Source organism: Pleurodeles waltl, chromosome 11, assembly GCF_031143425.1.
Source record: "Pleurodeles waltl isolate 20211129_DDA chromosome 11, aPleWal1.hap1.20221129, whole genome shotgun sequence".
Lineage (NCBI taxonomy): Eukaryota > Metazoa > Chordata > Amphibia > Caudata > Salamandridae > Pleurodeles > Pleurodeles waltl.
The window spans coordinates 333,641,539-333,655,686 of NC_090450.1; the positions used below are offsets into that span (position 1 = coordinate 333,641,539).

The following is a 14,148-nucleotide window of genomic DNA, read 5'->3' on the forward strand; positions in this document are numbered from 1 at the left end:
CGATGACATGGGCGAAGTCAGTGAAGCTGGAGAAGGCAACGGTGCCGACGGCTGGGGAGTGACAGTGGGACTGACTTCCCAAGTCTTCCGACGTCGAGCTGATGGAGATCTCGACCTAGACCTCTCCCTACACGACCGGCGCCGTGATTCTCTACGACGCCAGGAGTCCCGATGACGCCGATGAGACTTCGGTGACGACGACTTTCGGTGATGTCGCTTCTCCTTCTTTTTCGACTTCGCAAGAAAAAGCGTGGCCTCTCGCTCTTTCAGGGCCTTAGGATTCATATGCTGACAAGAATCACACTTATCAACATCATGGTCGGAACTAAGACACCACAAGCAGTCAGAATGTGGGTCCGTTACTGACATTTTGCCCCCACAGTCACGGCAGGGCTTGAATCCTGACTTTCTATGCGACATTGTAATATCCCAAAGAAAAAATATATCCAAAAACACACTAACTGTCGAACAGCAACAGTAGCTCCCTCGAAGATAACCGTTTCGAATGGCACGGAAAAAAGGGAACTGACGTCGGCACTGACCTCTTATTGCCTGTATGACGTCAGACGGCGTCGCGTGGGCAATTGTGACGTCCTCGCCGACGTGCAGAAGCTAGGAAGAAGATTTCCGTCGAGTGCTGGCGCAATGGGGAGTATTCATTAGGTGAGGAATCCACAGGTAGTTGTATCCATCAGAAATCCCAAACACCACTGGACGTTTACATGGAGAGAGACATGCACTATGCAATATGCATGTTTGGACAAACCTCACCTAGCTAGACCCCTGCAATCCCAACACACAAACCAGTTATCCACTGCCCCACTATTTGGATGTGGCAAACTCCAGACTGATCCAAAATACAATTGGTTTCTGAGAAACAACCATAGAGTCAAACAGATGGTGAAACAGCACAAATAACTATGCTGAGAAAACCTCAACAGATCCCAGAGCAATAGCCAGGGTCTGCATTCCAGCTATCACCACAGGCCCAAGAAGGTGGCTCAGGTCAAAAAAGGTAATGTAACTGACCAGGGAAGACCTTCGCCCAGACCACTGACAACAGGGGAGCACCAACTAACGCATAAAAGAATGTTATTGTTAGGTAGCAGAGGTAAATGGTGGCTTTTCCTAGGTTTTCCTAATTGGATGCAAGAGCAAATCATGCTAAGATTTACCTAGCTGTGTTGAGGCTAGCAACTGATGTGCTATTATTCTTTGAAACTATAGCATTGTTTTGTAATCAGGCTTACTGATTCTTATACAATGCACCACAATATATTGTAATTTCTAACTCAAGCCTCTACATAAAGTAAACACTTACCTGACTGCTGAACATCACAATAACTCAATATTCAAGGGCACAAAAGGGGTCGCATGGTGATCCAGGTACTGTGTAACAGCAATGGTGACACTAATGGTCAATATCAGAATTTAACCAGGATACTGCTCAGATAACATTGAATGCATTGACTAGAGAAATCCTCCAATGCCAACCACACAAGGCCTACAGCAGGTTTCACCAACTGCTCTTCTGGTCACAGAGAGGACACCCATCCCTACAACTTTTCTTAGTATCTCAATGTGTGTTATTACACAATAAGCCTTTTGAATGAGTGAATATCTTTGCTTCGATTATAAGTATAATCATAAAAGCATAAAAAAATCACTCGTAAAACAATAAAATCACAGCATACAAATATGTATGTTTATATCCTAAAAATGTCACAAAAATAATCAGAAGGATACAGTATTCAAACCCATACTCAAGGAAAAGGAGTGCCAAAACATTATCATAAAAAACGGTAGTTCATTACTTTGTTCCAGTAAAGTGCACTTTTCAAGAAAGAACAAACCGCCATGGCCACATTATGGTCATTTAGCGTTTGGAGATAGAGAACAGCAGGTCGAAATTGATAAAAACCCTTCACTTTAAGAAGTGGGAGCAGATACCTCTTTCTAGGAGGATCGTAATAGCCGCAGAACAGAGCCAAGTGCTATAGTGTCTGAAACGAGCTACCATCACAAGGGACAAGTCTTAATAGAAGATGGCTTGTACTGCCTTAGAGGAAAACAAAAATTGTCCCAAACAGAGCCTAGTCTAAACCTGGTGAGAAGCGATCTCTCCCAGGGGCTTCTAACAAAGGAGAGCTATGCTTCAGGGTCTAAGTTAGTTTTTAAAAGCAATAAAACCCTCATAGAAAGATTTCCCAAGGCCTGGTTCTCTCGCCTGCTGAAGGAAGAGCTTCTTTACAAGCTTTTTATCAATCTTTGTTAACTGCTGGGGCTATAAAACAACTCAGGGCGCCCTAGAGACACTGCAGTACATCTGATATAGTTTATCCACAGGATTTTGTGGCCTTGCTCACATCCAAGACAGTCCTCAATAAATTCCTATTAAATGCGGTACGTTCACTGCTCCATACAGTGATCCATAAAAGCAATGGGGCAATTTTAACAACGTCTTCAGCATAATCAAGATGAAGTTAATCATACATAAAAAAGTTGGAGCTAGCAGGACCCAGACCCAACAGCCTTCTGCAAAATCGTTTTTCTTCCTGTTAAATAGCCTGGCAGTTATTGTATCCCCAGATACCTGCACCATAAAATAAAACTGGAAGACATTTCATCCTGTAGATCCGAAGGAGTGGTGGAATGGGTTTACTACCCACCATAAGGACAAACCTAAAGAGGAATCCACATGCTTGATTAAAACGTGCACATTGATTTGCAAGACATGGGATCCAGCTATTCTGCTGATCGAATGTAAGCCCCAAATAAGGGAAAGAGGCCACCCTTGTTACAACCTTCTTTTTGATAGTAATTGGGGAAAGCTTAGAAGAAAGCCTCCCACAAGCCATGAAATGGGTCTTTGTGTTGTTGACATCCAGCTCCAGCTCCCCCATAAATTTAATAAACAGATCCACCAGGCCTCAAAGACCATTAAGTTTGCGTGAAAGGAGCACAGCGTCATCTGCGTACAGAAGGGAGGGCCCCAGGGCGGACTTTACCCTCGGTATATCTTTACCACGGGCCACCCAAAAATAATTCAATCCATTAATATATAACAAAAATAAAATGGGTGCCAAAACCCACCCTTGCCTGACTCTCCTTGACAAGTTAAGAGTCAGAGAACTCCCCCCTCAATGCCAAACTTAACTGAAGCATTAACACTGGTATGTAGGGCCCGAAGAAAGTTAATCAAAGGATGAGGCAATATAAGACTCTAAAATGCTGCAAAGCATAGAGCGTTTACCCTGTCAAACGCATAACTCAAATCCATAAAAGCAAGGTAAACCGCTCTCTTTTTTGCCACCACGTAGTTGCCCACCAACAATTTCAGGATTAGGCTCTGCTCCATCGTCCCAAACCCTCTCTGAAATCATACTGAGCTAGGCAAAGGACATTATTCACTAGAGCCCATTCTTCAATGTGGTGCAAAATGATACGCCCCACGATCTTAACTGTAGAGTCGAGTAGTGTGATTGGGCATTAACACCCCAGGTCTTGCCTACATCCTTTTTAAAAACAGGGGCAATAACTGTGGATTTCCAGGGCTTCTGGATTTTAACTTGTGCAGCAGCGTTTAATACATTTGTCAATAATGGTGCCCATAGATAGATGTTTCCCTCGTAAAGGTCCATTGGGACCCCATCAGGCCCTGGAGCTTTGTGCGAAGGGCTGCCCACTATAGCCGGTTGAATATTCTCAACTTCAAAGTTTATACCTAATGGGAAGAAAGGCACATCTTCAACCATAATCAAGGGAGGACCTTTACCCAGTGAATACACCTTCTCAAAATAGGCCACTCATTTGGAAGCAAAGATGTTAGTACCTACATCATTGGGAGAAACCTGGTAAGCAGGCTTACCATTAACAATATGCCAGAAACTCCTCCTATCACCCAGCTTACAGATACTAAAAAGCTTCTCCCATCTTTCTTCCTTAAGTAGTTACTTTCTATTACTGACTACTCCTTTATAGGTAGCCCTGGCTAGCTGGACTAGCTGCTGATCCCGTGGCCTTAATGGCAACTTGTAGGTGCTTGCTTGCCACTCCAGCTTGCCACTCTACAATTTTTATCAAACCAGCCCACTGCGGGCATTCTTGGGGGGCCAGATAAATCCAACATAATTGATCTAGGAGTATTATTTAAAGTCTGAAAGCCAGCCAAAACAATGGCGAGGGGGTGACATGTTAATAAAGAATTTAAAAGCATATTTAAGCTTAACTTAATTAAGGCTTCCTGCAGGGAAAGGATCGAAATATTACACCAACTAAGCCTCTGACCCCGATCAATTGGGGTTAAACCCACCACGATTGGGACGTCACTTGGAGGATCAACAGCTGGGGCTACCATCCTCACGTCAATGGGATTACGATCTCTGTAAAGTGAATCAAGTACCTGCCCACTGTTAAAGGGGCACCCAAAAGCTTTTGAGGTGAATATATAATAAATGGTGGGCCCCTTACCTCACCATACAAACGTGGGTCGCCTAAGGGAAAAGTTGTCCACCAGTTCCATTAGGTTATAGAGACCCAACTGCCCAAACGCTTTAGACAACTGCCTTCCTATGGGATCGGGTGCTTTTAAGCTCACAGCGACGTCCCCTGGTACAAAAGGGGTTAGGACGGTGAGGGTGGCACCTAACTTGGCATTAAATTCACCCGCCAGGAGAACATAAATAAAAAAATAAAAAAACAGCATGATACTGGACCTATTCTCCAAAATAGCCAGTACTTTGAATAGGGTCTCAATCTGACATCCCAAGTCGCAAAACAAGTTATAAAAATGAATTAAGAAAAATTGAAAAACTTGGGAAAAGACGACCCACAGTATCTCAATCCCCTCATGCCCAAACAAGACCTATATAACTCTGGGGAGTATAGAAATACTGAACATGGTGGCTAAACCCTCCCTCCCCCCCCAGAGCTCTATTACCTGGAGCAGGAGTAGCCAGGATTATATAGGACTCAGTCATGCAAGGTCAGCAACTCCTGAGCCCATGTTTGCTGAAGTAGGATAACATCAAGCTGGGAAATAAAGTCACCCATTCGAGGCCAAAGCCCAGCACAGTTCCAAGAAAGGAATCCGAGTTCCATGCCCTCTCACACGGTGGTACCTTTAGGTGGGCTATAATCTCGCTTGTCACCCACCGCACTAATACTCATGGCAGTGCTACTAAGAAGTCAATAACTTCTGTCCAGATCAGGCAAGGGAAGAAACCTATTCCTCTTGGGAATCAGAGAAGACAGACAACCCAAAAAGACACGGGCTGGCCTCACATTAGGTCGGGCTGTAAGTGCTTGTAAAAAAAAAAAAACAAAAAAAAAAAACTGTAGCAAGATTTGAATGCCCCTATCCATGGAGGGAATGTCAGTCCTTAGAGGTGAAGATCTATCACCTAGCCAGCTAGGTGATCTACAATTGATCACCACACACTCACCTTCCAACTTCTTGTCCATCAGACCCACCCAACCCACCCTCCTTACAAATAAGATGTCTCTATGCTCCTTGATAGCAAAGTTAGCATTTTAAGCCATTTAGTTATTTTCTATCCATCAGAATATTATTGTTAGTTAGCTGAATGTGCAAATTGTAGAAATTGCCCCCAAAGAGATTTACATAAAACTACCACAAACAGGAAGCAGAAAATGACGGCCCCTCTTCAGGTCTCATGATAGGGCAAACTGTAGCTCAGTCTATCACATGATCAAACTGACCATAGAATCGTGCTTGGGACCCAAATCCTACAGAAACCACCATGGCTGCCTTTAACCCTGGATAGCATGTGTGCCCATCAGAAATGTCCATCTACAAGGTGCAAGCAGCACCTCTACAGCTGCATGTAAAAAAAACACAAATTGTTGCAACAATGTGAGATCCTGCAAAACAAAGTAGAAATGAAACCACAATACAGCGCAAGGCCAAGACACAAAGGGGCTGAAGAAATGAGTTAAGAAAAGCAGGCCACAGAGGGGGAAAAACAGAAGTGATTTTTGAAAGACAGTTTTAGAAATCTCAGTGTTCCTTAGGTAACTGCCAAGTGCTGAGAGAACACCCACTAGATGGAGAACTACTGACCATAGGCTCATGCAGTTAGTTCTGTCTTAAGGAATGTGCACCAGGGCAACAACAAATAAAAAAATAGCGAGTTATTTTACTTGATTTCGAGTTTCTACCCCAATGTCAAGTAACATTAAAAACACAGCTAAAAAGCATCCTGTGAGATAAATATTGATTAACCAGTTCAGGCCAAAACTATTAGATTCATAAGGACATGAAGGTGAAAGGAGACCTGACAAAATCTGGTGGATAGAAATCAGTGATTTAATTCAAAGGAAAACTTGGTGTTTTTACTCACCATTTGCTTGGATCCCATCTTCAGAACAATTAAGCTTTTCAGGCTCTTCAGAGGTTTCTCTTTCCCTATCAGCAGATCCAATATGGTTTGGGGCCACACCAGCAGAATGAGAAGGTTGAGATTCAGTCTTTAAAAAAGCTGATGCCTGAGGCGGTCGATTTCCATCTTTCCACTGACTCATGTCCTTGTGAGGAGACTTTCGTGCCTTACTGCTGGTTATCTCTGGCTCTGGCTGTTCCTCTTCATCGTCCGAGCCACACACTGAGATGAACTCCTCGCTCCCTGAAAAGTGCTCAGACTCTGACTCCTCATCTGAGCATTTCTCAAGCTTGGAAACCATGGTGGAGTCAAAATGGGTCTCTTGCAGAGAGGCCTGGATAGCTGCTTCTAGCTGGCTGTCCTCACTAGCATCAATTAGACTCTCCTGTGTTGCAGAAGGTTGTCACAAGGCAAGAACATAAAAAAAAAATGGTCAATGGCGGTTTTGTGCAACAGTGATATTGTATAGCAAATGCATTTATATTGCACTTCGTACACAATCAGACCCCCAACTGCATTAACAGAAGGGTTGTTTCCTAGAGCATAGTTGGTTGAAACAGTGTTTGTTTGCAGTGGTGCCCTGATCCTACCTTCCACCAATCTTATTCCAGGAAGATAATACAAAAATAATTTGTGTAAAACACGGAGGCAGTCATGTCCTAAATATTCTTTGGTTTATACTTTACTAAGAAATGTACACACTTTGTTTAAAGCATTTTGTGATGCACCTGGTCTACAACAAAGTTAGTTTTTCACATTTATTTACACATTGTACAATCATGTGTTATTTTTCCTCACCAAGGGTGGACTCCCTAATGACATGCGTAACATTTAAATTCAAATATTGTCCGGGTCAAATTACCTTTCACTAAGAAAACATTTTGAATTGACAGCATGCATTGATCCCTATCTTCGAGGTCAGTTATAGCTGAACATACCTAATAATGTCTAGTCATTCTTTGGAATTAGTGGTCTCTTTAGTAAACAATACATTTCTTTATGCTAAGGTTCCCCTGATTGTGGACAAATCTTTTAAGCCCTTCGGTCCTTTGCAAAGCCTTCTTCAGGACGTAACTGGACCTACCACTAAAAACAGACGCTGATCCTTATATTAAATTCATACACAAAAACAGCCTTCTATGTGAGGAAGCAACTCTATTCAAGCACATTAAAATCCTACTAATGATAGGAGAACTGCAAACCAGAATCTAAATTATGAAGCATGTGCTTTGTTTTGGGGCTATATAAGCAGACTGGATTTATTACCCTGTGGTGCATTACAGGCTTGTTTTGGGAAACGTGTTCCCCCTAATACATTTAATTTAATCTGTCCATTGTGTTTTTAGTTTGTTTTGGGCAAAACTATAAAGTTTGAATGTACATTCAATAAACCTCTTCCCTCCTCTCAAAACATACACCCTTTAGGCACTTTATTAATCTTAATATATTTATTTTGGAGAGAATATGTACTGCTTCCAGTCTTAGGCCATTGCATTTGGAGTCTAAAGAAGAGAAGCAGAATGAGAATGTGTCCATGACCAACTGAGTGTATCTTATCAGAATCCTTCCAGGAGGGACTGAACACCTGCTCAAGGCATGCACTGTATAAAGGCAGTCAGTCAACATGACAGAAGGTGGTCCAGAATGAAGGAGCTTTTACAGCTAGTGTTTGAAATTGGGTCTCTAGTTGGCAGAGGTATGCATCCTGTTTAACTAGGGACCACAATCCTAGGCAAGGTAAATCAAATACACAACCTAAATTAACCTGTGCTCACGCTCTGGTAGCTTGGCGCAAAGTAGGCAGGCCTCACTTAGAAGGCAATGTGTAAGGTATTTGTGCAAAATATACACAGTAATCACAATGATTCCACCACATAAAGACTCCATACAGGTGCAGAAAAATAAGGCTTGTTTATCAATATAAATAAAGACCAATACAATAAAAATTCAATCAGTAAATCATGATATTCACTTTTTAAAGTTAGTACAGTGATGCGGTTCACAACATATGTGGCTCAACAAGATGTGAGGAATCCTAAGACGAAAATGTGTTTCTCTTAGAGGAAGTACGGCGTTCACTCTGGTTGGATTCTTCTCTGTAGAACGGCTGGAACTGCAGTTCGAAAAAGTCCCGGAGTGGCAGGGTAGATGTCGCTGGGGCAGCGGGGAGTAACAGTAAGGGTCAGTAAAGCATTGCAGAGTCTCAGGGCAAGGGCGAGAGGGGCCGTGCAGGGTGACAGGACAGCAATCGCAGGCAACTGTAATTTCCTCTGAAGTATCTCGACCCAAGCCCATCGTACCTATTGAGACGTTGTTTGTGGCTGCGCAGAGAGGGGTGCTTTAGTGCAAGTCTGGGGAGCCCTCTCTCTGGCAGGAGACTGAGTCTGGGTGCACCACACTGCAGTGCTAGTCAAGCATGAGTTCTGGGAGTGGTCTCGGGATCTCAAACTGTCGGCGCTACAAATACTGTGCAGGCTGCCTCTTGCCACACAGCAGACTGCCTACCAGGCTTGCGGGAGAGAGTGGTCCTTCCCAGGGCATTTGGCTGACACAGTGGTTCACAAACACCAGACGCAGCGCTCGCTTTATGATGTCTGATGGAGTGAGGTCTTTGATGTCTCGCCAACCTGCAGTATAACCAGAGGCAAGATAGCAAGTCCTTGAGTCACTCTGGAGATGGCTGGTGGTTCTTGGGTTGCAGGGCAGAGATCAGCAGATGACAGGGCAGCACAACAAGACAGAGCAGCAGTTCCTGGGAACAGTCAATCTTGGCACAATGGCAATGCTGGCACACAGCAATCTTTACTCCAGCAGTGTTTCCTTGAGCCCAGAAGTGTACTGATTTTGGTGGGTCAGAGACCCAATAAAAAGTGTATTTTATGTGGGGGATGACTTCAAAAGGTTTCTGTGAAGTGCATAGGTTCCCCTTTCAGCTCGGCCACAGCTCTAGACTATTGGCGGGGGAGGGGGGGAGGGCAATGGTCAGGGGGAATCAGACCCTTTGCGTGGGCTCTGGCCACTACCCTTTAACATTTAAGTGAGTCTCCTTCTCAACCTCCTCCCCAGGAAGACTCATCAGTATGCAGATGAATGCAGATGCAGTTGAGTATCTGAAGGGGGAGTGCATAACTGTAGCAGGCACCTAGCCGAGGTCAGACGTGTACTGGAGATAGGCTGTAGGCACACAGGACAGTGAGGGGAAAGAAATGCCCTCAGTATAAAAGTGGCATTTCTAAAATATTGATAGTAGATCTGACTTTACCAGTAAAGAGGATTTATCATTACTATTACAATGATACTAAACAGGATGCAGCTACTCCTCTCAGATCAGGAATTAGAGCTTAAACGTATTACTAGTAATTCCCAATGCTGGCCTATGAGAGGAGCAGGCCTCGAGGTAATGAAAACACCTTTGGGAGTTTTTCACTACCAGGAAATGAAAGACTTAAAAGTATACATCCTGCCTTTTACTCACATGGCATCTTAGGGGTGACATATATGCAAGAAAAAGGAAGTTTAGGGCTTGGCAGGAGGTTTTTAATGGCAAGTCAGGGTGGCAGTGAGACTGAAAGCACAGGCTCTGCAGTGGCAGGCCTGAGACATGTTTACAGGGCTACCTAAGTGGGCGGCACAAGTGCTGCAGGACCACTAGTAGCATTTAATTTACAGACCCTGGATATATTGGATACCCCTTTCTAGTATGTAAATTAAATATGCCAATTTTGGATACACTAATGTTACAATTTTATAGGAGAAAAGCACCTGCACTTAGGATCTGGTTAGTAGTGGTAAAGTGCTCAGAGTCCTAAGGCTAACAAAAGGTTACAGTAACAAAACAGGAAGTAAAGGCAAAAGGTCTGGGATAAGACCACCCTAAGGACGCCAGGTCTAACAGCCAGCAATTGTAAATTAGATAAGTCCACCTAGGAGTTACCAGGAGTAACTCAGAGACAAGCCCAGGAGAAACAAATCCATACTTAATGGTCTTTAGGAACAATGCACGAGTGACAAAGAGGTGAACTACAGATGTCACAGGAGATGGATATAGGCAGCAAATGTAAAGCTTTACAAGGTCCACCAGAAGCGAAATATCTAAGAAGCACCTCTGGTATACACTGGACACAGGTACCTACGATAAATAAAACATTACTTACCTGAACAATCTGTTTGCAGCTTGTAGTGCTGTAGATTCACATGTTCTACACACTCATATCTAGTGTTGGGCACGGATGTTACAGGCTGTTTTTGTTTGAAGTAGAGGTGTTGGTTCTGAGGCTTGTGATCCCTCCTTCGAAATGCAAAATGCAGTAGGATGTAGATTTTACCTCAGGCTGTGTTTTCCCACACAGGTGAGAGTAACAAACAGGAGGATTTCAAAGCAGGACAGCTCATATAATATGGTTGAATATAAAAAGGTATTTGGAAGCTTATTAATTTAAAAAATGTCATACAGTGACCTCGCATTTGAGGAAGTGAAGAGAAACATATCAATCTACACCACAACCAAGTTACAAACTTTGCAACAGTTAAGATTTCCGTTTGTAGAGTGTGCTGCTGTAGATCACACACTTTGCAAAGCCTGAAAAACAGTGCCTTGCTCCCTAAAGTGGTGGTTCGTGAGTTATAGCGAAAGCCATCTGAAACAAAGTTTTAAGTACAGTTTGACCCACCTCTGCTTCTTAGCGGGCATGAATATCCACACATTGTTTGGTTACAGTGTGAGTAGACCAATCTGAAGCTTTACAGGTGTCTACAAGTGGGATACTACCTAAGAAAACAGTAGCCACTACCTTTCTAACCAAGTGGATTGTGCCTTAAGCACAGAGTGTAACGTGTGTTTGACTTTAGCCCAGCAGAATACGCACATGACAATCAATCAATCAAGGTCCATCGTGGAAATTAGTGTCCCCAAGTAGGAATTGCCGAAAGCTACAAAGTGTTTTTCTAATTTTAAAGAATTTAGTATGGCCAATATAGAACATAAATGCTCTTTTGAGATTTAAAGGGTGCAATTGCTTTCCACAACCAACAATGATTGAGTGAAAGAAAGGAGGAATATCAATTATTTCATTGACATTGAACGGTGGGGATGACCTTAGGCAAAAAAATGAGATTTTTCCTAAAACAAACCATCCTTTGTGATTTGAGTAAATAGCTCCTGGTTTGCTAGAACTTGCAGCTCAATAACAGTATGAACAAAAGTGATAGCAATGAGGTAAGACACCTTCTCTGAAATAAATTGAAGTGCACAAGCGAGTAAGGGCTCATCTGGGGGCCACCTGAACCCGGTGGGAAAAAATGCCAAGATTCCACGAGGAGAGGGGTACACTCTAGGAGGAACTCTTCTTTTGAAGTCTTCCAAATTTGCTCTGACTACTGTAGGTTGAATATTGACTGGTGGTGTCCATTCTGCAAGTAAGCTGCCATAGTGTCTAAATGTATCTTGATTGAAGTGTAGGCTAAGATGGTCTTCTGTAGGTGCAACAAGTAACAAATAATATTTTGCACTGAGGACTCTAAGGGTGGTTTATGATGACTAAAGCAGTAGTAGACAAATCTCTACCATTTTCTGCCGGCACAACCAGCTCCTGTTCTGGGTTTGCGGCCCCCCCCTCAGGAATTAGCATATCCTCTTCTGGCAGCTGGAGACAACTGTTGAAACTGCTTGCCCATGTGTTTTTAAAGTCATGCTCTCTGTGCCAATCTTTGTTGAGAATGAATTGGTAAAGTGTGCTGACTAAACTGTCATTAGTTCCAGTAAACTGATGTTCATGAGAAGACCATTGGCCCTGGAGCGGCAAGTGACCCATATGGGCTCCCCACTGTGTGACACTGTTGTCTTTATTGAAGGTCACTTCAAACTGAGGGACAAGGAATGACCAGTCCAATAAATTCTTGTTGTTTCACCATAGCAGTTTGCCCTGAACTCTGGACTCCACCAACACTAGATATTTTAACTGACCAATCACTCATAACTATTTTCTGGCGAGGCAGCATTACAGATAGCACATGTCCAACTGACCTTGTGGTACAATTGCAATACAAGACATCTTCATTCCCGAAAATGTAATTGTAATTCTCAAAGCCAGAGGATGTGATGTCTATTAAAGGGGAAGCAGTTTCTGAAATGGCATCACACCCTGTTTTTTTTGGATATGCTTTGTCTGTCAGCATATTCAGTATAGCTCCCAAAAAGGAGGTGCGTTTGCTGAGGACAGGTTTGATTTATTTGACACTTACAGTGAACCCTAATGAGTGGAGGACACACTGCTTGTTGAGTGTGAGCAAGGCACTGCTCTTTACCAGCTAGTCATTCAGTTATGGAAAGACAAGAACAGCACAGCAGTGAAGGTGAACTATAACCACTGCCAGATAAAAAAAAATTAACAGTCATGGGGCTATTGTGGCCCTAAGGGTTAGTACATGGGTATGTGGAAGCAGGAAATCTTGACATCTCGACTCCCAGTGCCCAAAGTAGAGTAGCCAAATGAGGTCTTTCAGAGAGAAGCGCTCTGAGATGATGTACCGGTTGAGCGGCTGCACCCTGCAGATCTGTTGCAGCACTGTTTCTATCTTGGGCATTACAAAGTACCACAAGTAAATGATTTGTCCCCACTGGAACTGATTTTATTGCTTCCTTTGAAGCAATCCTTCGTTTCCTCCCGAGAAAGCCTTTGGTGGGTTTGGCTGATGCGGAGTGTGGGTGGTGTGATATGAAACTCCAGACAATGGCTCAGGTGACAATAAGGAAAGGTTGCTTGCCTGTAATCCTAGTTCTCTTCCAGGGGAATAGTCAACAAAGTCATAAGCACTAAATAGTCCCGCCTATTTGGGGGGGGGGGAGGAGATTAGGCCCACTCTGGAGCACAACTTATATATATATATATATATATATATTCTTTCAGGGTTAGAGTGATGCATACATTATGCAAAAAAGAAGAGAAGATTCTTATAGTTGTTATGTTTAGGTGAAGAGCAGCTTCAGAAGGAGTACCGTGCAATACCAGTGACACTCTAGACTTGCTCACCTCAAATGTGTGTTTTTCTAGCAAAGTTTTTAAGCACAGTGCCATCCATGCCCAGCTAAAAAAGGACAAAGTATTTTGCCATTTGTACAGCAAAATCTTTGAGCATAGGGTTGGCACTACACAAACGTCAAAAGATGCAGTCTATAACAAACACTAAAAATGTCCAAATTACATTGAGTTTTCATTTTAAAAACAATAGGCAATTACCACATATGTTTGTTTTAAACAAAAAAGAGCACAGGACTGTTTCACAAACGTTACTTAAAATGGAATATAGGAGACATTTTTAGTCAACAGGCTGCAATTCAAAACATAAGAAAAAAAACAGGCACTGGCCTTTTAGACCTCACAGGAACCCCATATATCCCATCATGCCTCACAGTTAACAGTTAGGTCAGGTCATTTTTTACAGTGACGTGGAATCCTGAACAAAAGAATATGCATGAGCTGCATTAGAATTCTGCCAGGGAGGTGGGAGGGTTGCTTATGACTGTTTAGGATTCCCCTGGAAGAGAACTAGAATTACAGGTAAGGTTTTCCTTTACCTTCCAGGGATCCTCATCAATAATCATAAGCACCAAATGGAATAGCAAGCCCATCCCACAAACATGCAGAAGAAATAATCAATAGCAGCTGTCACAATTACCCATTACGATTTGTCAAAGAAGTCTGTTCTACTTGAGTATCTGTTTTGGGGTCTGCATCTAGGTACAAATGCC

The 14,148-nt window shown here is 43.0% G+C and overlaps 1 protein-coding gene across 1 annotated transcript in view; it reads right to left on the reverse strand.

The window, feature by feature from the left end:
• UBXN7 (UBX domain protein 7) overlaps positions 1 to 14,148 on the reverse strand; it is a 484,260-nt gene that overhangs the window by 96,096 nt on the left and 374,016 nt on the right. Inside the window, exon 9 of the mRNA XM_069213616.1 lies at positions 6,363 to 6,786. Coding sequence (XP_069069717.1) covers positions 6,363 to 6,786 — 424 coding nt within the window. The remainder of the gene's footprint in view (positions 1 to 6,362; positions 6,787 to 14,148) is intronic.